The 25,584-nt window shown below is 33.4% G+C and overlaps 2 protein-coding genes and 2 non-coding genes across 6 annotated transcripts; all 4 read left to right on the top strand.

The window, feature by feature from the left end:
- The first annotated feature begins 432 nt into the window (after positions 1–432).
- LOC108472806 (tubulin alpha chain-like) lies at positions 433–2,017 on the top strand. 3 transcript variants are annotated; one of them, XR_008274774.1, is made up of 6 exons: positions 434–665; positions 764–967; positions 1,116–1,167; positions 1,407–1,466; positions 1,572–1,635; positions 1,769–2,017. XR_008274774.1 is itself a non-coding variant. In XM_017774363.2 (5 exons), exons 1-4 carry the CDS (start codon positions 655–657, stop codon positions 1,447–1,449), a joined length of 315 nt encoding a protein of 104 aa, XP_017629852.1. In that variant the 5' UTR covers positions 433–654; the 3' UTR covers positions 1,450–1,466; positions 1,572–2,017. The 3 variants fall into 3 exon arrangements, 2 of the variants coding, with proteins under 2 accessions (XP_017629852.1, XP_017629851.1); XM_017774363.2 differs by having other exon boundaries at positions 433–665; positions 759–967; positions 1,572–2,017; XM_017774362.2 differs by lacking the exon at positions 1,116–1,167 and having other exon boundaries at positions 436–665; positions 759–967.
- A 15,025-nt stretch (positions 2,018–17,042) lies between these two features.
- On the top strand, positions 17,043–17,549 carry LOC108472010 (uncharacterized). The gene is made up of 2 exons (XM_017773541.1): positions 17,043–17,177; positions 17,286–17,549. The coding sequence occupies exons 1-2, from the start codon at positions 17,043–17,045 to the stop codon at positions 17,547–17,549; spliced, it is 399 nt and encodes a 132-aa protein (XP_017629030.1).
- Positions 17,550–21,385: 3,836 nt separating this feature from the next.
- Positions 21,386–21,456, top strand: TRNAG-GCC (transfer RNA glycine (anticodon GCC)). The gene has a single exon. It is a non-coding gene; the product is annotated as a tRNA-Gly (tRNA).
- An 8-nt stretch (positions 21,457–21,464) lies between these two features.
- LOC128284606 (small nucleolar RNA snoR114) lies at positions 21,465–21,549 on the top strand. The gene has a single exon (XR_008275031.1). It is a non-coding gene; the product is annotated as a small nucleolar RNA snoR114 (small nucleolar RNA).
- The last annotated feature ends 4,035 nt before the right edge of the window (positions 21,550–25,584 follow it).

Raw genomic sequence — 25,584 nt, forward strand, 5'->3', positions numbered from 1 at the left:
TATATATTTAGTATATGTTTATTTTTTAACGTGTTCTAAATTATATAATATAAAATATTATAAACTTAAAAATAAGTCGGGTCGAGTTTGAGCCTTGAACGTCAAGCTCGAACTTGATCCATATTTTAAATGGCCCTAATTTTTTTTACCCAAGCCCATATTTTAGGCCAAATATTTTTATCTATATTCTCCTAAATTTCAGACATTCGGGCCTGGTCGAATAGCTCAACCCATGAACTTAAGCTAATATTAACTTTAAAAATGTAAAAATTTTATTATACAACCCATATTTAATATCTTCTCTAATTTAATTTAATTTAAATTAAATTACATAAGCTATTAATTTTTTTTTTTGAGGAAATGAAAAATCATGCCATCTTAATCCACTAGGCCATCATACCATCCCTATTCAAAATTGTAAACTTTTAAATTTTTAAACCCGCATATCTAGTCGTTTCCCACCCAATTTCTTAGAAAAAGAACTCCCCCTTGTTCTTTTCTTCTTGATTTATAGCAGTTTGTAAGCCCCACCCAGTTTCTTCTTTACCCCCTAAACCTCTTCAGCAATTTCCCTTTGTTAACCAAAATGAGACTGCATTTCAGTTCACATTGGTCAAGCTGGTAACGCTTGTTGGGAGCTCTACTGTCTTGAACATGATATTCAGGTCTTTTTGTGCTCTTTTTACCATATAAACTCAATATTTTCTTCTTTTTCTTCGCTGGGTATGTAATCTTCTTTCTTTATTTTTGGGTGACAGAACAGTCGGAGGTGGAGACCATGCTTTCAACACCTTTTTCAGTGAAACCGGCGCCGGGAAACATCCCCTTCGTTCTAAATTTTTGGATCTTGAACCGACCGTAGTTGATGAAGTTAGAACCGGGGCTTATCGTCAATTATTCCAACCTGAACACTTTATTAGTGCCAAAGAAGATGCTGCAAATAACTTTGCCAGAGGCCAATTCACAAGTAAGCAATAAGTGTTCGAAAAGTTGGGTCTTTTTCTTCTAAATTAACCATTTTGGTGTTTCGTTCTTGGATTATTGCTTCTTGAAAGGCTTTCAGTGGATTATGGTAAGAACTAAAAACTGGGTTTCACTGTTTACCCTTCCCACAGGTTTCCACATCTTTTGTAGAGCCTTACAAGCGTTCATGACAAAACCCATAAGGTAGTGCAGAAGACTTTAAAGTTTGCCAGCAAAACAAGGAGAAACACTTGAGTCCCCCATTTATGTTTCCATCTATATAATACCCTTTACAAAAAGCTCACTCAGTTTCTTCTTTACCCCCTAAACCTCTTCAGCAATTTCCCCTTGTTAACCAAATGAGAGTGCATTTCAATTCACATTGAAGCTGGTATCCAAATATGTTTGTTTGCGAAACGACTGATCGGATTCTTTTGCTGCAGAGAAAACAAAAACCTCAGTCACTGCTCGTTATGCAAGTGTTGACACACACCTTGGAATTGGTAAGTTGTGTTATTTTGCGACTCAACTAGTAGCAGAAAATCATATATCACAGATGAAATTTTACTTGTTACTTTTTTTAATACATTCTTCTATTTTAACGGCAGAGCAAAACGGTAGAGATGATTTGGAATCCCTTGGTTATGTGCTTCTGTATTTCCTGAGAGGAAGGTTGTGTATATGATCACCCCATGCTCATTTCATTCATGGTTTTATATTGTTTCTTGTTGCTGAATCTTTTTTCTTAGTTTCCCTTCGCATTGATTTTGAATTTGATTCAGTTTGCACAATTTCTTTGCTTCAGCCTTCCCTGGCACGGGCTAAAAGCTGGCAGGAAATAATATGTTTACTTGCCCCGTCCATCGATTGAGAAATTTAATTTTTATGATATCGCTCATGCTTCGTTGTTTAATAGGTGCTCTGTAAGTGATATCCATCTGAATTTGTCTTGTATTTTAACTACTGTCGATCTTTGCGGTTTGAAGAGGCTTTTCCGAGACTTGTTTGTAAGTGAAAATACGAGATTTCATTTTTTTAGCTTTTTTCTTGAAAAGATTTCATTTTTCTACTTCTTTTGATGATTCGTCATCATAAACCTTAATCATGTGCTCGGGGATTTGCCCCATTCATAAAAATAGAACACATTTTATAGCTAACAGTTATTTTTCGAAGAGTACTCACAGTGAGAGGATTGTTCAATTGCTATCAGTGGTGTTCCCAGTCTGCAGTTTATGTTTTTCGGCCTCTTTGAAATGAAGTGTAACGGTGAACTTTACATGTTCGAACGTGTCATTTTAGGTGTGATTGTGAAGAAAATGAAAATTTCCTATTCCTAATCATTATAACCGTAATGGGCACAAAATCATACTTTTTGTTTTTCACTAACAATCTATCATGCTAATCATTTGTAGCATTATCTGTTTTAATCTTAAATCATAAATTGATATTTAAATTGTATAATTTTTTATATTTTAGTATCTAAATTTTTTTTCAAAAGTGGTATTTCAACTTTTTCTTTCTCAAATTGGTAACTCCGTTAGTCAAACTATTAAATTTATTTTTTATAAAAAAAAGGTTTAACCCATAAATTAGTACCTAATCTATATCATTTTTTTCAAGTTGGTGCCTAAATTTTTTTGTCACAAGTGATACCTAAACTATTGTCCCTACTCATTTTACACCAAAATGTAATATCAGTTAAAAAATTCCAGCCAATAATAGACTCTCATGTCATATAAACTTTTAAAAATAATTTTTTATTTTATTTTATTTTATTTTTATTTTATCTTAATTTTCTCTCTCTTCATTTTTCCCCCCTTTTTTTTTTCTTAATTCTTCCTTTATAATATATAGCAATGTTAGGTATACTTGAAATTCATCCTCCCAAGATAAAGATGTTGGCGATTAATTCTATTTTCAAACTTCACTGCATGCTTACTCAACTTGACGGGATAAAAAAAGTTCTTTCATTGATTAAAACCAATGTTTTCAGAATTAGATCAGATTGGTTAATCAGACTAGTTCGATTGGGAATTGATTAAGAGTTGAATCGATTGACTTGCAAATCGATACAAATCAATACAAGTCAGGTGAATTCATCTTATATATTTTAAATATTTTTTATTTTTTAAATTTTTTTAATAATTTATTTGATCGAACTAAATAAACTAATTAAATTGAAAACTTGCAGTCTAATTTGTTCAATCATTGGTCTAGTTCTGAAATCTTTAATTGACTAACGGTTGAATTAACAGAGGTACTAACTTGAGAAAAAAAATAGTTTAAGTACTACTTAAGAAAAAAAATAATGAAGTACCAAAATGAGAAGAAAAAAGAAGAAGGCATAGATTAGTTACCAAGTTGTAGGTTGCTTTTCTTTTTATATATATATAAAATAGATTTAATAGTTTAACTAACTTTCAAATACCAATTTGAAAAAAAAGTACCAATATAAAAAATATAATGTAAATACCAATTGATAAATTATTTTCCTGTCAATATTATTTTGATTTAATAAACTATATTATATAATACCTATTAATTATCGAATAATTATTCGATTATGATGAATCAAACATGCTGATTTCCTTTTCCAAATCTTCCAATCACTCGATCTCTACTTTCTCCGACTTTATCTTTACATTATTTTATTTTATTCATTGATTTTTTTATTTTTATTTTTGGTAATGCTAATGTTTACATCCATATTTAAAAATTTAAATTAATTTAAGAAGGAATTTTAGAAACTTGAGCTTCTAAGTTCAAGTCTGAGCAGCTAATACAATAAATACTTAATAGTTATGATTGTAATTATTTGTAATTGTAATTTTAAAAATAAATTAAATTATTTGATTTTACTTGATATATAAAAATATATATAATTGTTATAAAATAAAGAGAGATGGAGAAAATAAAGAATAAAGAAAATATGAAAGCAATAGAGAATGTAATTTATTAATCAAAAGGGGAAATTATAATGCTTCATCAGAGTCTCTATTTATAGGCATAAAAAGTATAATACAAATAGATATCTAATTCTAATAACTATTAAAATTTAAAGTACATTAAAACTTTATCTTAATCATGATGGGCATCCACTTAATAAGATATTCATAACACTCCCCCTTAGATGGCCATTGATAGATAATGTGTCCCGTTAAAACCTTATTAGAAAAAACCATGTGGGATAAAAACCTAATTAAGGAAAAAGAGTACACAATCTATAATATGCATAATATGCTGCCTCACTAAAAACTTTACCAGAAAAATCCAATGGGACAAAACCTCGATTAAGGGAAAAAAATTGCAACGCGTATAAACATCACATGTTTTCTCACATTCTATGTATTCAATTTTGAATACTAGTTTTTCAAATGACTATTTGAATGTATTTTATAAGCATTTATATTACCATTGTTTTAAAAGTCACGAGTGAAGGAAATTTGGAAAAATATATTTTGATCTCTTCAAAAGATTCAACAATAATCATAGCAAACTTTAATCATTATTTTTTTTATAAAAACACAAATAGGTATTTTAGATCATTTTATAATCCTCCTTTAATTACTATTCACTAAGTCAAATTTACCACATATGTTCAAATTATTTCAATTTATATAAATGAACAATTTCTCGAGAATTTCAATATGCTTCTAGCATCCTAAATCCTTTAAGAATTTTAATATAAACTTTACTATATAATGATTTATAAAGGTTATAACAATAACCATTAGACGCAAGTTAAATCTTTTATGAATTGTCAATTTAATAATATATCTAAAGGTTATTACATTCATCACAAAAGAATATTATATCTTTTCTAATCAATGTCAGGACTTAGCGGAAAACTTCATTTTTTTATTCTGCTTTTGCAAAACTACTTCAATTGCACCCTCACTGGCTTTATGCTTTTAGATATTTGGACTACTGGTCCAAAAATTTCACAAATTTAATTGTATTTGAGTTGCATCTTTCTATTTTGATCAATTTATTCCATATCTATATTTCTCAATAGATTTATTCAACATCCTCATTTTATTTCACTATTTCAATAATAATATTACATGCAAAATCATTATAGACCATTTTTATTATTTAGTTCCACATTTTCTCGAATTGACATAACTTATCGAGATCTCTTATTTTCATTATTTTAAAATTCAGTTTCAAGTAATTGAATCTATTCTGGAGTTGTACTTATTAATTATGTCTTAAGTCTCTTCTAGAGCACCCGCCTCCACTATATGACCATTTAGAAGAATTTTCATCTTTGGAACCGATCAATCTATTATTTATTCTAATTTATTGTCCTCTTGGGACTTTGATTCAAATTAAAATATTAACTTGGTTATTCTCATAAATTTTGTAAATACATCTGATAGTTAACTTGTAATGAGTTATCATTGTTGAACTTCTGGTTCAAATTACTCTCCTCTAACTCATTACAAGATATTATTTCTCTCCCCCTAATGTATGTAAAACTATCAAACCAAAATTGTAATCACAAACCACGTCATAATTGAATCTCAAATACATTCAAAACATCTAATAATATATATTCCCAACTTTCTTTAAGAATTCACTTATCTTTGTACGTTATGGTGGAGCAATTAATACATACATGCACATAAAATTTGAAAGATGAGAAATATTTAGCTCTTGATCAAAAACCAATTGTAATGGAGAGTATTTATATCTTATTGGCTTGATGCGTACAACACGTAAATCAACATATCTCATGTTAAAATAAAAAGTTTAGTTCTCATAAGTAATGGTTTAGACATTAATTAGAGGTGTTTAATCAATAATTTCTCTAAACCATTATGTGCAAAATTTTACGGAATTTTTTCAAACTCAATCAATAAAAGATTGAGATATAAACTCATCAGTGTTAGCAAGATGAATTGTCTTTATTGCATTATCTGAAATTAATTATTTAAACAAGTAATCTTGCAAACGACTGGTTGCAAGTTGATAATATATACGTGATTATTTTGTAGATGCATCTACCAAAATCATATAAAACTATCGACATGATGGATGAATGGGCCCATATTCATTTCAGAAATGCAAGACATTAAATCTCAACTTTAGCTAGTGAGTTTCTAAGAACCAAATTTTATTGAGAACAAGCAACAAATGAAGATTCTTTAAATTAAAGAATCTTTTGGTTCTTTAATGGATGTCTATATGAATTCTCAATTAATTTTCGCATCATATACGATTTAGGATGGTCTAACTAGTCATGCCAAGTAGTAAACACATTTGTATTAGTAAACTTTTGGTTTACTTCAACGTGTTTCAATTGTGCTAAATTGTAACAAATTGATAATTTTATTATTATTCCTTCTAGTTTGTATCCACATATAAGTACTATTGTGACATTTACTACTGGAAATGGCTAAATTAATGTGAAGTCTATAATGCCACTAAGTCAATAAATATAATTTCCAAATAATTATATGCAGTATTCGCTTCAAGGAATATGCCCAAAAATCTATTAATAGCAAACCTTGAGAGTGGAACTTATTTTCCAGGCGTACAACAGGTACATAACCAATGACTTTTCACACATAAGTTTTCTCTCTTGCAAGTTCTCATCAGCAATACTTTACCAGGTAATTTTAATTGAGAACTTATTCTGAATATTGTAGAGTTATACTCACAGTGTTTAAAAAAAAACTTGCAACTTTAGGTGCATCAAACCATAATAAGTTTTAGATAGAATTATCATATTCTATTGCTCATGAGTAGATCTTTTACAGTCAAATATTTTACTTTCAACCCTTTAATAGGGATGATGACAAAAGAATATCACAAAGATTATAAATTAGCAACTCAATCCCTTTATTTATTCATATGAAATATAATATTTTCCTCATTCACAATCTTAATATGAGATCCATTATAAATATCTTTTAAAACCAATAGATTAACCATCACAAGATATTAATATATTAGCTCTTCTAGAGCTTTTGACTAATGTTACACCCCAAAATTTATGTTTTTATTTTTGTGAATTTATGACACACAATTGTGTATCTGCTTCAGTTGCTAAATGTTTAGGGTGTGTGTGAGAGGTCCCAAGTTTAAGCCTTAGCTTGGGCAAATTTTGGTATTATTCTAAATAAAGCCTTAACCTTGCTCAATAGGCTTATGTTTAATTTTTGATAAGATAGAGTGTTTGTTTGCATGAGGTCTTGAGTTTGATTCCTGGCTTTGGCTTTATTTTTGCACGATTATGGGGAGGAGTTTGAGTGGCGATAGAATTCTAAATAGTGGGGATTTGGTGGAGAGAATTAAAGGGGGAAAAGATTAGGGGGATATCAGAATATCCCATTTGGTTTATTTTTTTGCAAAATTCGGATTCCCATCCCTCTCTACCAAAATTCTCATCCCCATTTCCCTTATTATTTGTTCTTTATTTTCGTTGGTTTCCAAATTTCCTTCAGTTGTCCAGCGTCGTTATCGCGTGTTTGGTAAGAGTGTTATTAACATTTTGGTTCTGGGACTGTAGAATCTTTATTTAATGAGTTTAGTTCATGTTTAGGAGGAGGCTGAGATGCTAGAAGTCACATTCTTCAACCTGAATCGGGATTGAGTTTGGTTGTTATCGGTAAGCAGTTTTTTCGTTTATAGGATTTTCCGTTTCAATCTGGTTTTACTGCGTATCAAGTGTTAACCTGGTATTTATCAGTCAATAATAGGTTCTGGAGTGCTCGGGGTTGTCTTAGCTTCAAATTGATACCAGGTGTGTACCCGAAAACACAGAAAATGAGAATCGACGAAAGTCAAAAAATAAAACTATTGATGCCACACGGGCGTATGATCGCCCGTGTGGTAGTACACAGATGTGTGATCGACGAGCCAGGCCATGCTCGCTAGACACAGGTGCAACGGGCGCATGACACTACCGTATGATGGTAGACGAGGCCGTGTGCGAGACACGGGCTCGAATTATTGGGTCGTGTGGGCCACACAGGCGTGTGAAATTTTGGGCCAAGTCGTGTGTAAGGCCAATTTGGGCTGTGTAGATCACACGGGCGTGTGGGCCCACACGGGTAGACCACATGAGTGTGTGAGCCTATTTTTCTAGAAAACTCTATAAGGTTGCACGGCTTGCCCAAGTTGACTGTGACCTGTCATAGGGTCGGTAAGAAAGCATTACTTAGACCCCTCATTGAGTATTCTAACTGTCTAATTTCTGTATCGAGCATGAACTGGGATATCTGAACTGAATGTATGATCTGATAAATTGCATATTAGCATGTCATTTTTGTATGTTGCATTGCATCGGGGTTGGGATGATGTTATATGGAAGAAGTATTCTGAAAGGCTTTTAAATCCGTTATCTGGCAGCTTAGCTACAATTATCTGATTATGTGCCGCATTTCGGTACAGTTTGGTGTGTAGGGATGGGTGGGTCAATTTTATCCCCACATGGTGTGTAGGGTTAGACGAAGATTGTGTGTAGAGGCTGATGGGTAGGATTCTGATATTCTGTTTGCATACTGTATCTGAAATAGGCTAAGGCCCTGAGTTGTATCTGATTCTGTATCCGATGGGCTAAGGCCCTAACAGATTCTGTAAAGGGCTCCGGCCCCAGACTGTTTATAACACCTTGTGTGTATTTTGTATGTGTGATCTCTATGGGGGTTACACACTGAGTTTGCGAAAACTCATCCTTTTCTGTTTAATTTGTGTAGGTAATTCTCAGACTTGACGGATCAGTGCAGCAGAAGGCTCAACGGTGACCACCACTACAAAATTGCTTATTTACGATTTTTGAGGTTACATTGCTTACTTTTGTTGATATTTTATGTATGATGGACTTTGGGATTGTTTGGTTTTAATTTGGGATTTTAAACTGTTGATTATGGATTTATAAACTGCAACGCAACAAAATACAGTTTTCCTAAAATTAAACTAAGGTTTTTCGTAAATGAAATGATTTTTCAAAAAAAGAATTATTATTTGGGTTTCAAAAGCTTCCGCATAAAAGAAATATTTTAAATCAAGTCAATTAGAACACGGTTTCCTGAACTAACTAAAAGTTAATAATTGAAATGATTTGAAGGTTAACGCGTTTTCAGATCACTCTCATGTGACATCGCCAAATTCGGCCATAACATCCATGCTGGGTTTGGGATGTTACATTCATTAATATCAGAGCCAGATTGCAAAACTCGGCTGTGAATTTTGGTTTTAAAGATTGATTTTAAAGAAATGATTTGTAAATAATCTGAAATATTTTTGGAATAAGTATGTGGTGCACTGAGTCTCCGGCGCCGATCCTGTAAGTTTTCTACACCTCTGGTTAAAATTGTCTGAAAATATGAGTAGAATATACTGAAACTATTTTAGGTAGTATATTACATTGAAAACACTCTAGGTAGTGTAAACTGAAAATTATAGTGAAACTACTAATCGCGATAACCGACTTTGAATATTCTGATACTGTACTACATAAAATATCTGTTAATAAATATTGGAACTGTAACTAATGCATAAAACTGCTAATACAGATAAAATCTAAAATTTACGATGAGCACACGTGGTACTCGTGGACGGGGCACTAGAGGACGTGGTAGGGGCCTTAGAGGGGTCGACCTGAGTCCTTAGCATCAGATACTATTTTGACTCTAGATACTAGCAAGACGTTGGTGTCGCCTGTTACAGAAACTGGGTCAAGGTATAGCAGCCCGGTTTAGACCCAAATCGGAACAGTGATTTTAGGACCAAAAATCAGATTCAGAAAAATATTTTAATATTATTCTCTGTGCTTAAAGTATGTGAATTGATATGTGTGAAATTTTCGTATAAAAATTTTATCGTTTGAGTGTCGATTTGTGAAAAAGGGCTTAATCGCGTAAAATGTAAAAGTGGCCTTCTATTTATTAAAGTGCTATATTGCTATGGCTTTTATTATGTGGGGCCTTATATTTTAATTTGACGATTGAAAACATGCATGGACGATAATGGGATTATATTATAAGTTTTATCATTAAAATCATTAAGGTTAGTTTTGTAATTAGTTAAAAATGTTATTATAATAAATCATAACATAAAAACAAAATAAAAACACATGCAAATGCTCATATTTTGACCGAAAGTTGAGATATAAAGAAAAAGGTTTAAAGCTTTCAAACATTCTTCCATGGTCCAAGCTTGATTCAAGGTTCATTTTTGCTCTGTTTTTGATAATTTTTATGTTTTTCAGATCATTGTTTTAAGTACTAGTAAACCCATGCTTGAATTTTTGAATTTGATGATGATTTTTTGTTTTTCCATTGTTGAAAGCTTGATGATTTTTGTGTTTGATGATGAAAAATAAATACGTGTTAATAGATTTTCATGTTTAATTAAATGATTTTTGATAAAAATGAGTATTAAGAACTAAATTGAGAAATTTGTAAATTGAGGAGTCAAAATGTGAAATAAATGAAAGAAATGGGCTATTAGGGACCTTAGTGAAATTCGACCAAGCATGGATGTGATCAAATTTTGAATATTTTTGTGTTTTGTGAAATAGGGACTAAATTGCGAAAAATATAAAATGTTAGGGGTAAATATTAGCTCATTTATGTGTTTTTGGATAAATTTGATTGAATATGAGATTAAATAAGTTAAATTTTTCTTGAATTAGATAAAGAAATGAGGAAATTGGATTTGGATCGGGGAAAGTAAAAAATTGTCGAATAGTCATTCCGATCCGTTCGTGTTAGTACGAGGTAAGTTCATAAGTAAATAAATATTTTTAAATTTGATTGTATATGTATTATATGTGCCGAATTGAATTATAATAAATATATGTGTATATGTCGAAATAAATTAAACATTAGAGAATTAGTTACGAGCTTGAACCGATCGAATTACGACGTCTGAAATCTCCGTACTAACCATAGGAATAGTTAGGATACATATGTCATGACATAGGATTTTGATATGTGTTATCGTGTAAGAGCACATCTAAGACGTTGGCATCGATTTGAGATTTACGTGTAAGACCATGTCTAGGATATTAGCATCGTATATCATTTCGTGTAAGACCCTGTCTGGGACAATGGCATCGATATTTGATTACATGTAAGACCACGTCTGAGACATTGGCATTGTACGAGCTTTGAGCTATCTGAGTATCCTTATTGATTTCGAACGGTTCAACGGGCATTCTAAGAAATGAATAACTATGTGAAAGTATATCTGATTCAGGTACGTATGTTTTGTTTATGAAATTCAGAAATGAAAGGTGAGTATGTATCTAATGATTATATGTGAAATACACGATAATGAATGATGAATGTATGTAAATGAATTATGAGTAAGTGAAATAGATGTAATGTATGAGAATAAGATGTGCTTTTGTGCAAGTGAATATGAACAAATGAGCTAGATGAATCAAGTATGTATGAGATTTATATGTTCATTGAAAATTGAGGTAAATGAGGTTACGTAATGTAATCATATGAATTTATGAGTATGATGAATGTATATGTGGTTAAGATTTGTTAAATTCGGCCTAGTTAAATTGAATTATATATATCATTGAGTTGATTTTATTTACTTATGGCTTACTAAGCTTTTAAAGCTTACTCTGTGTGTTTTTCCTATGTTTATAGAGTTTCGGAGACTTGCTAGGGTTGGAAGTCGTAGGAGACCTCATCACACTATCCAGTTTTTGCTTCGGTAAATAAATGCTTTGAGATTTGGTTATATGGCATGTATACGCTAGTTTTGATATATTTGGTTTTGAAATTTGTGTATATATATAGCCATGCGAAAATGGCTTGATCATGATGCTAATGTTGGTATATATATATATTCGGTCATGTTATAAACTTAAATTGGAAGGTATATTTCATGGTAAATATGTTGTGATGATAATTATATGATTCGGCATTGAGAAATGGTAAGTAGGATGTTTATTCAGCTTATTAGTTAGCTCGTTTTAGAAGCATAAGAAGTGGTATAATTTGGATTGGTAATATAGTAAAATGATGATTATATTTTGGTTATGTTTGATGGTCATTTGAGTAACTATAAGTGACATAATGTTTTAATGTTAAGATATGAGATAGTATGTTTAGTTTAAAATTTGAGTGATGGAAATGTTATTACTTATTGAGGTTAAATTTGATAATCGAATGGTTATCTATTTGAATTGTTAAACATATGAAATATGAATACATATGCCTATGACATGTTTTCTTGTAGTTTGGTTTTAAATAAAAATCAAATTGTTGGTTCAATAAGTGATTAGAAAATGTGATATATATGTGGTAGTAAATTCGGCTTTGGTATGTGGTTCATGTATGTGGTTGAATATAACATGGTTAAATATGTTATTTAGCTTGCGAATCAGGTACAGTATGACTTAACATTTGTGTTCAAAAATAGTTAAATTTGATTTGGTATAATGCATATAGGGTAATGGTGTTTAAAATGCTATGATTAGTAATTGTAATTAGAAATGGCTTTTGGCTTTTGGGTGTTATGCGCATGATATGATAAATTTAAAAGTATAGTTGGTTATGTTATAAAGTTATCTAATGTTTTATGTGCAAATGAATATTTAAGTCGTGAGGTATGGCTAAATTGATTTAACAAGTGCATGTATAATGTTTATTAGATGTTATGTTTTCTGTTTAGCTAATGATATGGGTTGAAACAACTTAGTATGCATTTGTACTTAGGTTTATAAAATGGCATGATCGTTAATTTGTTATGAAATAGATGTATACAAATGGATGTTTTGATATATGTTCGGTATATAAAATGAAATATGTTTGATTATGACTTGAGTAATCAAATGTTATGGAAATGATGGCCATATGGTTCAAATTTTTTAATTATGAAATATGTTCAATTTGGTTTTGATATTTGATAGCTTGGTTCGAAATTTTTATATAGGCAAACGGAATTGAAATGGTTAAATATAGAAACATAGTTCATATAAGAGAATGTTCGATAAAACATGAGTTGTGTGGTTGGCTACGTCTTTTAAATATACAAATTTGATTTTATGAATAAGAAGTTGGTTTATTAATTTAATTTAGAAAAATTTTATAAAGCAGAATACATTATTGGGTGCATGAAGTGTAAAGAATGTCAATTCTGAACTATGTTTCTATATGTCCGATAATGCCTCTTAACCCTAGTCCGGCGATGGATACAGGTTAGGGGTGTTACACACGGACTCATGATCGTGCAGCTGGGGATGATGCATGTCCCAAGCAATGTTACAAATTTTGGAGAGGGTTGTTGGGCCCAACACTAGATCTAGGGGCTGAGGGTCGGTTACGAAATGACTCCGGTCCAATGTGGTTGAGTTATTTAGGGGTGTCGCTGGAGTCGCCCCTAATGTGGCCTAGTATTGGATGGAAGCCACGGAGAGAATTATGGATGACCTGGATTTTACTGCCGAGTAAAAGCTTAAAAGGGCTGTTTCTCTGCTTTGCGACGAAGCATACCAGTAGTGATTAACGGTTAATGAGGGCACTCAGCCCGACCGATTGACCTGGGATTATTTTAAGACTACGTTCCAGGGTAAGTATGTGGGGGCCAACTACATTGATGCCAGGAGGCGTGAGTTCCTTAATCTCACCTAAGGAGACAGTTCAGTGGCCGAGTATGAAGCTGAGTTCTTGAGGTTGAGGCGTTATGCGCGAGGCATGGTGGCGACTAAGTATGAATGCTGTGTCCGATTTGAGGATGGTCTCAAGAACAGTTTGCGAGTTCTGATAGCTCCGCAGAGGGAGCGTGATTTCTCTATTCTAGTTGAGAAGGCGAAGATCGCCGATGAGGCTAAGCGTGCTGAGCGCCAAAACCAAGAGAAAGAAAAGAATAAGAGGGAATTGGAGCCCTCGAGTTCTGTGATAAGGCCTCAAAAAAAGGTTAAACCTGATGGGCCAGTTAGAGTTGGGGCCCCTGTTGCACCTACTGGGGTGGCGTTGTGTGGGCATTGTCGTAGACGCCATCCGGGCGAGTGTTGGAGGACTACTGATGCGTGATTGAGATGCGAGTTGACTGAGCACTGTATTCGAGATTGTCCGTTAAAAACAGATCAGATGCAAGCTCCAGTTACTGGAATTGTACAGCCGCGAGGGTAGTTCAGCAGCCACCTAGGGGATGTGGTCAGGCTAGGGGTGGTAACAGCATGGGCCGAAGACAGATAGCACCAGGTAGAGGTGCTGGACCGACTGAGACGAGGTAGCCTGCTTTGGTTTATGTTGCTTGTCGCCGTAAGGATAGAGATGCTCTAAACGTCATTACAGGTACGTTCTTAATTTTTAATGTACCTTATTTGGCACTAATAGACATAGGCTCTAGCCATTCATATGTAGCTAGTACTGTGTCTGAAATCTTGGGCATTCCGGTTGAGAGTACTTCTAGCGAGGTAACTGTTGTGAGTCCGCTGGGACAGTCTATCAGAGTGAGCAAACTGTTTAGAAGCATTCCGCTAGAGGTTCAAGGGATAGTATTTCTGGCTGATTTAATGGAGCTTTCGTTTGGGGAGTTCGATTTGATTTTAAGAATGGATTGGCTGGTTAAACACCGAGTAAGTCTGGACTGTACGACTAAGAGGGTTGTTCTGAGAACCGAGGAGGACGTTGAGGTAGTTGTGATTGGGTAATGTCGGGATTTTCTAACTAATGTGATTTCTGCGTTGGTGGCAAAAAAGTTTGTCCAGAAAGAATATGAGGCTTATCTAACTTATGTGAGTGTTTCGGATTCTAAGGACTTTTCAGTTAAAGAAATCAGAACAGTGAGGGATTTTCTAGAAGTGTTTCCTTAAGAGTTACCGGGGTTACCTCCGAGCGGTAAGGTGGAGTTTAGGATTGAGTTGTTTCCTAGTACAGCTCCGGTGTCTATCTCCCCTTACCGAATGGCACCAAAAGGGCTGACGGAACTTAAGGCTCAGATTCAGGAATTGTTAGACCGTGGGTTCATTCGTCCCAGTGTGTCTCCGTGGGGAGTATCTGTTCTATTTGTAAAGAAGAAAGATGGAACAATAAAGATGTGCATCGATTATTGACAGCTGAAAAAGCTAACGATTAAGAATAACTACCCACTTCGGAGGATAAACGACTTATTCGACCAGTTTAGAGGGGCTTATGTTTTTTCTAGGATTGATCTGCATTCGGGATATCATCAATTGAGAGTAAAGGAGGCTGACGTGCATATGACAACATTTAAGACTCAATATAGACATTAAAAGTCCTCAGTTATGCCCTTTAGGTTGACTAATGCACCAGTGATATTTATAGATTTGATGAACTGAGTATTTCAGCCCTATCTGGATCAGTTTGTGGTGGTGTTCATCGACGACTTCTTGGTATATTCTAAGATAGAGGATCAGCACGATGAGCATCTCAGAGTGGTTCTATAGATTCTTCGTGAGAAACAGTTGTATGCGAAGTTCAGCAAGTGTGAATTCTAGCTTTGAGAAGTAACATTTCTAGGACATGTAGTCTCTGCTGAGGGGATATGAGTCGATCCTCGTAAGATTGAGGCGGTGTTGGATTAGAAACAGCCAAAGAATGTATCTGAAATTCGTAGCTTTCTGGGGCCGGCAGGATATTATCGACGATTCGCAGAAGGGTTCTTCTTGATCGCAACTCCGTTGACTAAGCTTCTGTGTAAGGGAGTTCCTTTCATTTAGACCGATGTGCAGCATGAGAACTTTGATAAACTTAAGACAGATTTAACTTAGGCTTCTGTTCTGATACAGCTTGAGCCTGGTAAAGACTTTGTGTTTACAATGATGCGTCGCATATGTGTCTGAGTTGTGTTCTGATGCAAGATGGAAAGGTAGTTGCTTATGTGTCTCGCCAGCTCAAGACTCATGAGACTAATTATCTGACGTATGATCTGGAGTTGGCAGCAGTAGTCTTCATTCTGAAAATTTAGAGGCATTATCTGTATGGTGAGAAGTGTACTATTTACACTGATCATAAGAGCCTCAAATATCCCCTCACCTAGATGGAGTTAAATCTTAGGAAGCGTAGATGGGTTGAACTGCTTAAGGATTATGATTGCACCATCGAGTACCATTTTGGTAAGGCCAATATGGTGGCTGATGCGTTAAGCCGTAGGGCTATGACTGATCTGAGAGCAATATTCGCTTGACTTAGTCTCTTCGATGATGGAAGCCTGTTGGAAAAACTTCAGGTTAGACTGACATGGATTGATCAGATCAGAGATAAACAGATGGGGGATAAGTCTTTAGAGTTTTGTTTCCGTCAGGCTGAGAGTAGTGTTACTGCGGATTTTGAGATTAATAAGGATACGGTATTGTGTTTCCGTGATCGGATTTGTCTACCGAATGATAGAGACTTGAGACAGTCGATTCGGAGAGAAGCGCATAGTAGCCTTTATGCTATGCATCCCGGCGGGAACAAGATTTACTGAGATCTGCGAGAGTTGTACTGGTGGCTAGGGTTGAAGCGTGAAGTTACTGACTTTGTTGCTTACTGTTTGACTTGTCAACAAGTTAAGGCTGAGCATCAGTTACCCTTAGGTTTGCTGCAACCGGTAAAGATACAGTTATGGAAATGGGAGTGAATAATGATGGACTTCGCTAGTGGGTTGCCTCTAACACCCACTAAGAAGGATTCTATCTGGATCATCGTGGATTATTGACCAAATCTGCTCACTTCATCCCAGTTAGGACAGACTTCTCTATACAGAATTTGGCTAAACTCTACATCTCTAAAATAGTGAGGCTACATGGGGTACCAGTCTTGATTATCTCTGATAGGGATCCTCGTTTCACGTCGCGGTTCTGGAAGAAGCTTCATGATGCTCTGGGTTCGAGGTTAGACTTTAGTACTAATTTTCATCCTTAAACAGATGGTCAGTCAGAAATGGTAATTCAAGTATTGGAGGACATATTGAAGAGTTGTGTGATAGACTTTCGAGGTAGTTGGGAGGAGTACTTGCTATTAGTAGAGTTCACTTACAATAACAGCTACCAGTCTAGTATACAGATGGCACCTTACGAGGCACTGTATGGTCGTAAGTGTCGCACTCCCTTATGCTAGACTGAGTTGGGTGAGTGACGTATTCTTGGTCCAGAGATGGTTTCTGAGACTGAGGACAAGGTCCGTTTGATTCGAGATCGGCTGAAAATAGCTTTTGATAGGCATAAGTCTTATGTGGATCTGAAACGTCAAGAGATAGAGTTTTCTGTAGAGGATTTAGTTTTTCTCAAAGTCTCACCATAGAAAAAAGTTTTGTGGTTCGGTCGCAAGGGTAAGCTAAGCCTTAGGTTTATTGGGTCATAACGTATTCTAAAACGAGTGGAACCAGTCGTTTTTCAGTTAGAGCTACCTCTGGAGTTAGACCGCATCCATGATGTGTTTCACGTCTCGATGTTGAGGCGCTACCGCTCTGATCTCATACATATTGCTCTTGTAAAGGAGATTGAGGTTCGACCAGATCTGACCTTCAAGGAGGAGTCAGTTCAGATTCTGGATCGCAATGTTAAGGTTTTGAGGAGGAAATTCATTCCTTTAGTAAAGGTGCTATGGCAGAATCATAGCACTGAGGAGGCTACGTGGGAGCCTAAGGATACAATGCACTAGCAGTATCCTCATCTGTTCTGATCAGGTAAATTTTGAGGCCGAAATTTTCTTTTAGGGGGCAGAGTTGTAACGCCCCAAAATTTATGTTTTTGTTTTTATGAATTTATGACACATAACTGTGTATCTGCTTCAGTGGTTAAGTGTTCTTGGTATGTGTGAGAGGTTTCAAGTTCAAGCCTTAGCTTGGGTAAATTTTGGTATTTTTCTGAATAAAGCCTTAACCTTGCTCAATAGGCTTATGTTTAATTTTTAATAAGATTATATCAGAATGGGCCTTCTGGTCTGGTGGTTAGGTGGAGTACTTGTTTGCATGAGGTCTTGAGTTCAATTCTTGGTTTTGGCTTTATTTTTGCACGATTATGGGGAGGAGTTTGAGTAGCGATAGAATTCTGAGTAGTGGGGATTTGGTGGAGAGAATTAAAGGGGAAAAGATTATGAGGGATATCAGAATATCTCATTTGTTTTTTTTTTTTGCAAAATTCAGATTTCCATCTCCCTCTCTACCGAAATTCTCATCCCCATTTCCCCTATTCTTTGTTCGTTATTTTTGTTAGGTTCCAAATTGCCTTCGGTTGTCCTGCGTCGTTATTGCACGTTTGGTAAGTGTGTTATTAACGTTTTGGTTCTGGGGCAGTAGAATCTTTATTTAATGAGTTTAGTCCGTGTTTAAGAGGCGGCTGGGAGGCTAGAAGTCACATTCTTCGACCTGAATCAGGTCTGAGTTTGGTTGTTATCGGTAAGCAGTTTTTACGTTTATAAGATTTTCGTTTCAATCTTGTTTTACTGCGTATCAAGTGTTAATCTGATATTTATCGGTCAATAATAGGTTCTGGAGTGCTCGGGGTTGTCTTAGATTCAAATAAATACCAGATGTGTACTCGAAGACACAGAAAACGAGAATCGATGAAAGCCAAAAAATGAAACTGTCAACGCCGCACGAGTGTGTGGTTGCCCGTATGGTAGGCCGTGTGGTAGTACACGGGCGTGTGATCGATGAACCAAGCCGTGCGCGCAAGACACAAGCGTATGACATGGCCGTGTAATGGCAGGCAAAGCCTTGTGCGAGATACGGACTCGACCTATTGGGTCGTGTGGGCCACACGGACGTGTGGAATTTTGGGCCAGGTTGTGTGATCCACACGGCCAAGACCAATTTGAGCCCTGTGGGCCACACGGACGTGCGGACCCACACAGGCAGACCACATGGGTTTGTGAGCCTATTTTTTTGGAAAACTCTGTAAAGTTGCACGGGTCGCCCAAGTCGACTGTGACCTGTCATAGGGTCGATAAGCATTACTTAGACCCCTCATTGAGTATTTTGACTGTCTGATTTCTGCAACGAGCATGAACTGCAATATCTGAACTGAATGTATGATCTGATAAATTTCGTATTAGCATGTCATTTTTGTATGTTGCATTGCATCGGGATGGAGATGATATTATATGGAGGAAGTATTCTGAAAGGCTTTTAAGCCCGTTATCTGGTAGCTCAGCTGCAATTACCTGATTATGTGTCACATTTCGGTACAGTTTAGTGTGTAGGGATGGGTGGGTCAGTCTTATCTCCACATGGTGTGTAGGGTTGGACGGAGATGGTGTGTAAAGGCTGGTGGGTAGGATTCTGATATTCTGTCTGCATACTGTATCTGACATGGGCTAAGGCCCTAAGTTGAATCTGATTCTGTATTCGATGGGCTAAGGCCCTAACTGATTCTGAAAGGGCTCCTGCCCCAGACTGTTTATTTATGACACCTGATGTGTATTCTGTATGTGTGATCCCTGTGGGGATTACACACTGAGTTTGCGAAAACTCACTTTTTTTGTTTAATCTATCTAGGTAATCCCCAGACTTGACGGATCGGTGCAGCGGAGGGCTCAACGGTGACCACCACTACCAAACTACTTATTTTCAGTTTTTGTGGTTACATCGCTTACTGTTGTTGATATTTTATATATGATGGACTTTGGGATTGTTTGGTTTTAATTTGGGATTTTGAACTATTAATTATGGATTTATAAGCTACAACGCAACAAAATACAGTTTTCCTAAAATTAAACTAAGGTTTTTCGTAAATGAAACGGTTTTTCAAAAAAAAATATTATTTGGGTTTCAAAAGCTTCCGCATAAAAGAAACATTTTAAATCAAATCAATTAGAACACGGTTTCCTAAACTAAGTAAAAGTTAATAATTGGAACGATTTGAAGGTTAACGCATTTTCAAATCACTCTCATGTAACATCGACAAATTTGGCCATAACGTCTAGGCCGTGTTTGGGGTATTACAACTAATTTTATACTATCAAATATTGAAATAATATTTGTTTGTTTTAGTACAAAATTAGATAAATACTTTCTATCTATAATGATAGAATTTATTACTACATTCTCGTATTCTTCCTCAAAAAATATTAACAGAAACAAAATATTTGGGCATATGCCACATATGTGGCCAATAATATTTCATATCACATTGATAACATACGTTATCTTTACCATTTGATGAGTTATCTTGAGAACTCTAATTGTTCTCTTATTTATTACTATGTTCCCACTTTTAGTTGTCCATGATTATATATTTAATTTTTTTTTATGTTGACATTCCTTTTGGGGAATGCAACAAATCTAGTAGGACGGGCTTATAAACATCTCAATAGATTCTTTATTTCATAATCATCATCGCAAACATACGTGGATTTTAAATCATAAACTATCTATTAATGTTGTCATGATTAGTCTCCAATTATAATAAATATGATATAATAAATAAAAATAGTAAAATATACCTGAAGATCTTTAACATAATCGTCACCACCATGATCCATTATTGGATTGAATCTTTCAACATCTTGAAGATGAAGTTGTAAAGGTGAAATTTTAAAATGAAAGAGGAATTGGATTTAGGGGACGACTTCGAGAGATTTTAAAAGAAAAAAAATAGAGAATCATCTTTCTGATAATGTATTATAAAATAAAGAGAGACGGAGGGAATAAAGAATAAAGAAAATATGAAAGCAATAGAGAATGTAATTTATTGATCAAAAGGGATAATTACAATGCTTCATCAGAGTCTCTATTTATAGGCATAAAAGTATAATAGAAATAGAGATCTAATTCTAATAACTATTAGAATTTAACATACATTAAAACTTTATATTAATCATGATGGACATCCACTTAATAAGATATTCATAATAATAAGGATTTATTTAGCTCTTTAATTTTATAAAAAATCATTTTAATCTCGCATTTAATTTTTCACTTTTTTAACCTTTGAACTTGCAATTTTTATTAAATCACCCCGAAATATATAGAAAAGATAACAAACGTTAACTTTGCTAATGTAGACATACACATGAATGTCATACCAACAATTAATTTTATTATTTTTAAAAATCATATTTTTATTTTTTATAAAATTTTAAATAATTTTTATATTTTATTTTAAAAAAATTTAATTAATTGTTGATATGACATATATGTGGCAATCCAACCATATGTCTATATCAAGAAAGTTAATATTTGTTAAATTTCATCAATTTAAAAGTGATTTGATAAAAAATTGTAAGTTTAAGAGTTAAAAATAAGAATATAAATAAAAGCTAAAATAAATTATTTTATAAAATTAAAAGACTAAAAAATTATTATGCAAAAAAAACAAAAAAAAAAAAGACTCAACAAGTAATAGTGAATGGACCATTCGATATATAAATAATAATATATATTAATATTTAAGGTGAAATCTTACACAGCCTTTTCCCTTCCAATTCAGATGGTAGAAAAGATGAATTAGTATTTGATCTTCTACTAAAAATAACTGAAAGAAAAAGCTCAACAAGCACCAGTGGTCTAGTGGTAGAATAGTACCCTGCCACGGTACAGACCCGGGTTCGATTCCCGGCTGGTGCAAACAGTGGGAGCGATGAAGAGAGTTGCGCTCGTGTTGGTTAGGGTCCATCACTCCTATCTGATCCAACGATTAGAATTCGCAAACCTGAGCTTCTCTTTTTCCCGTTTTGAACGGGTTGTTTTCATATTTAATATGTATCAATCGCTAACCTTGGTTTTTTTCTTTTTCTTTTTTTTTTCAGAAATAACCAAATAAATTAATTATTTACAAAAACAACACACTCGCAAAATTATGTACTAAAATAATATATTTTGAACAGTAAATTTAGGTGTCGCTGTTGTCATTGAAGGCACCACTCTTTATAATGGGCCAATCATTGGCTAGTTTTTTAAAAAATAATTTTTTTAGTATCATCGTTGCCATTAGTAGCACCAGGCTAGAGTGTGATTATATAAATCATTGGATGAAAAAATGGGTGTCGCTATAACTGCTGGCTACCCCCAATTAAATGCTTTTAAATTTTTGATCAAATTACTTAAGTATATCCCTAAAAAATTTTCCTCAAGTTTTAAATTTGAGTAATTTGAATAAAAATTTTATTTAATTTTTTTAAACTTTATTATTTTTAAAAAAAATGAATTCTTATATTTTTTTAAAGGCTATTTAAATTATATGGCGGCACCCATTTTTCATCCAATCTAAAAAGGAGAATTATTTTATCAGGTCCCTAAACGTTTTATTTAATCACACTTCAGTTCAGTGCTGCCGATGGTAACGGCAACATCCAAATTTTTTTTTAAATCAGCCAATGATTACCCCATTATGACAGATGGTACCGCCAATTACAACGACAACATCAAAATTTATTGTACAAAATGAGTCATTTTCGTACATAATTTTATAGGTGAGTTATTTTCATAAAAAATTAATTTATTTAGGTTATTTGTGAAAAATATCCCTAATCTTGGCGATTTCAAGTCTTATCGAGTTCAATTCATTGAACTAATCAAACAATATTCGTTATTGCTTGCACGCCCTCTTTTCAAAAATTAATCATCAAGACAAACCCCAAAGTCAAAGTTGCGTGCATGCCTATGTTGGTATTTCTTTACTTGTATATGAGGGATTTTAATGTTATTTATTAAAATGTTTTTGGAAATTTTAATTTTTAAAATACAATGTTTTACGGGTATTTTGATATTTACAAGTGTTGAGTTCAGATTTCATTTTTAAATTTTTCGTTGAAATTAGGGTAATTATTATGATATTATTATTGTACCTCAACTGCGGTATTGGTTAAGTTCATGCTATAATATTTGAAAATTAAACGGTAACATTTTAATTTTAATTTAAAGTGATTATGGATAAACCTAAATGCTAAACTCGACATTTATAAGTGTCAAGTTGTGAACATAATTTTTTAAAGGATAATGTAATCTAATTAAATTTTAATAATGATATATATTAAAGTCAACACTAATGGGAGTCAAGTTTCACTTAAAAGCTTTAACAAAACTATGATTTTAAAACCTATAAATAAGCAGTTAAATTTTTTTAGTTTCCACAACAAACCAAAATAAATAGTCTTCAACGTTTTACCCTAAACATTACATAGCTAAGTACCTCCAAACTACAATTTCCAGTCATACTGTAATGGCTACCAAATTATTAAGATTTGAAGGACATGTTGCTTAAGATGCAATGATGTTGGAGTATTTTATTGTGACTTGGCTTTACGACAATATGATATAGGTCCGCATGATGTGAGAATCATTCCCTAGTTAATAGATATCGGTTTCTATATCACGCAAGCCAAATTGGGAGAGCCACTTGCATTCTATCATTTCTATTTGCCTTGATTGAACGATGGAGATGATAGGATCTAAAGCGCTAAGTGTAGTGTATTTTTCATTTTGTAATTATAATTGATTTAAATAAAATTCCATTACTCATTAGTATTGTTTGTAATTATCCTCAACGATTTTCGCCCATAAAGCAAACTATAAGCAAATATTGTCTCATTGATTATCTAATATATAATTAATATTAAGTTACATTTTGTGGTCCGATTATAATGTAAGAAGACAACTTACATTAGTAGATAATTTAAATAGTCTATAGTCTAATCAAAATTGAGGCAAATCAATTGAAAGGCTATTATATCATCTATAAAGTTCAATTGAGCAGATATATTATCTTGAGTATCAAAACGAATAACTTTCAGAGCACAAATGAACAAACAATAATTGTGTTTTCTTTTATCAATAAATTAATACCCTAAAAACAATAAAAGAAAGGCTAATTTGTCCTAGCATTTTTTTTTTTTTACTTTAGAAAGTAGCTCTCCTATTAATTATGAAAGAAATCACTTTCTAAAACTTGTGGAAACAACTTCTAAAGAAATGTTACATTCACTCCGACTAATTAAACACATTGAAAAGTGATAATTCCATCGTACCAAACCATGTCTTAAAAGATTTACATTTTAAATTTTTTTTAAATATGTAATGTCTATCGGGGGAACCTCAATGCAAGGATGTAGTTAAAAGAAGCTTGGAGAGTAAGAGTCGATGGATTCCCGACTTACCAACTTTTTTCCAAGCTAAAAGTCACTAAGGATAGACTAAAGGAACGAAACAAGGTAAGCTTTGAAAACAGTGGTGGACCCACTAAGAGACCTACGCAGCCATAGACTTCTTTAAAATGGTAAATTTTTAATTTATAATTTATAAAATTTTAAATTAGTAATACTAAAATTATATTTTAACTTTTTAAAATGATAAAAATTTTATTTAATCTTTTAAAAATTATAAAAATATGGACTATTAAAATAATAAAATTATAAATATATAATTTAATTTCGGCCCTCCAAAAATTTTCGAGCTCCATCACTACTTGAAAACATACATAAAAAGAAAAACGAGTTAATAGAGCAGTTGGGAAATGTTATAGCAATTGGAAAAAAAAAGTTAAATATTATGGATCTCAAATCTATTGAAGAGGAAAGATTTATAAGATCAGAGTTGGAGAAGGCTTTGAAGGAAGAGCATATTCTATGGCTTCAAAAATCAAGGAAAAACTGGATCACTAAAAGAGAAAGGAATACCGGGTATTTTTAATTTTATAGCAGACAAAAGAAGAATTAGGAATACGATACATACAGTTATGGATGAAGATGGTAAGTTATGTGAAAGTCAAGAAGATATCAATCTTCACAACGGATACTCAGATTAGTCAATCAGCATTTCAAATTGGCACCACATTACATCATCTAATAAACAGAAGAAAGTATACTGACACGCATAGTGCATCATCGGATAAATTGAAGAATGTATACTGGTATACATAGTGCATCACTGAACAAGCCGAAGCAATTATATTAGCACGCATAGTGCATCATCGGATAAACAGAAACAATCATACTAGAACAAAAGTGCATCATCGAATATACCGAAGCAATTATATTAGCACGCATAGTGCATCATCGGATAAACAGAAACAATCATACTAGAACAAAAGTGCATCATCGAATATACCGAAGCAATTATACTGGTACGTAAGTGCATCATCGACTAAATCAAAGTATAAACCTATACATTTAATAGATTAACCAATTTCCAATTTCGTCACATAATTCAATTCATATCTCAACATTCTCAATTCAACATCAATTCATCATATAATATAACATAGTGGAGTTCAATTTCATACCAATTTCCTATATCAATTAATTCATACAACTTTTTATTCTATTCAATTTAGCTCATGTCTCGATATTCAATTTTAACCGGAGCATTCCAACTTAATAAGCATTAATAACTTATTTTAATATTATATAATGCAATACATCATGAATATACAGTAACTAGATTGGTCTCAGATCATAGAGATACAAACTAAAAACTTGCGTCACTTGTCGTCAGCTCTCGCATTTTCTTTCTTTTTTGACGATCTTGCGTTGTCTTTAGCTATGATTAATAGTTCAATAATAAAACAGTATAAAATTTCCAGCCAAATCAAAATTAAATACTAAATCTCACACATTTTACAAATTATTCAATTTAGTCCCTAAAAGCGGAACAAACATAACTTTTAATTTAGACTCTTAAATTAAAACCGATTTCACAATTACTCATTAGAGACCTCCTATTTGTTATTTCTACTATTAATTTTACGTTTTATTCAAA

This window comes from Gossypium arboreum, chromosome 11, assembly GCF_025698485.1.
Source record: "Gossypium arboreum isolate Shixiya-1 chromosome 11, ASM2569848v2, whole genome shotgun sequence".
Classification (NCBI taxonomy): Eukaryota; Viridiplantae; Streptophyta; class Magnoliopsida; order Malvales; family Malvaceae; genus Gossypium; species Gossypium arboreum.

Coding starts and splice junctions, on each gene's coding strand:
- LOC108472806 (XM_017774362.2), top strand. Junction 968..1,406: donor TGCCAGAGGCCAATTCACAA/GTAAGCAATAAG, acceptor CTTTTGCTGCAG/AGAAAACAAAAACCTCAGTC. Junction 1,467..1,571: donor TGACACACACCTTGGAATTG/GTAAGTTGTGTT, acceptor TTTTAACGGCAG/AGCAAAACGGTAGAGATGAT.
- LOC108472010 (XM_017773541.1), top strand. CDS start 17,043: ATGGTTTCTGAGACTGAGGACAAGGTCCGTTTGATTCGAGATCGGCTG. Junction 17,178..17,285: donor AGGATTTAGTTTTTCTCAAA/GTCTCACCATAG, acceptor GTCGTTTTTCAG/TTAGAGCTACCTCTGGAGTT.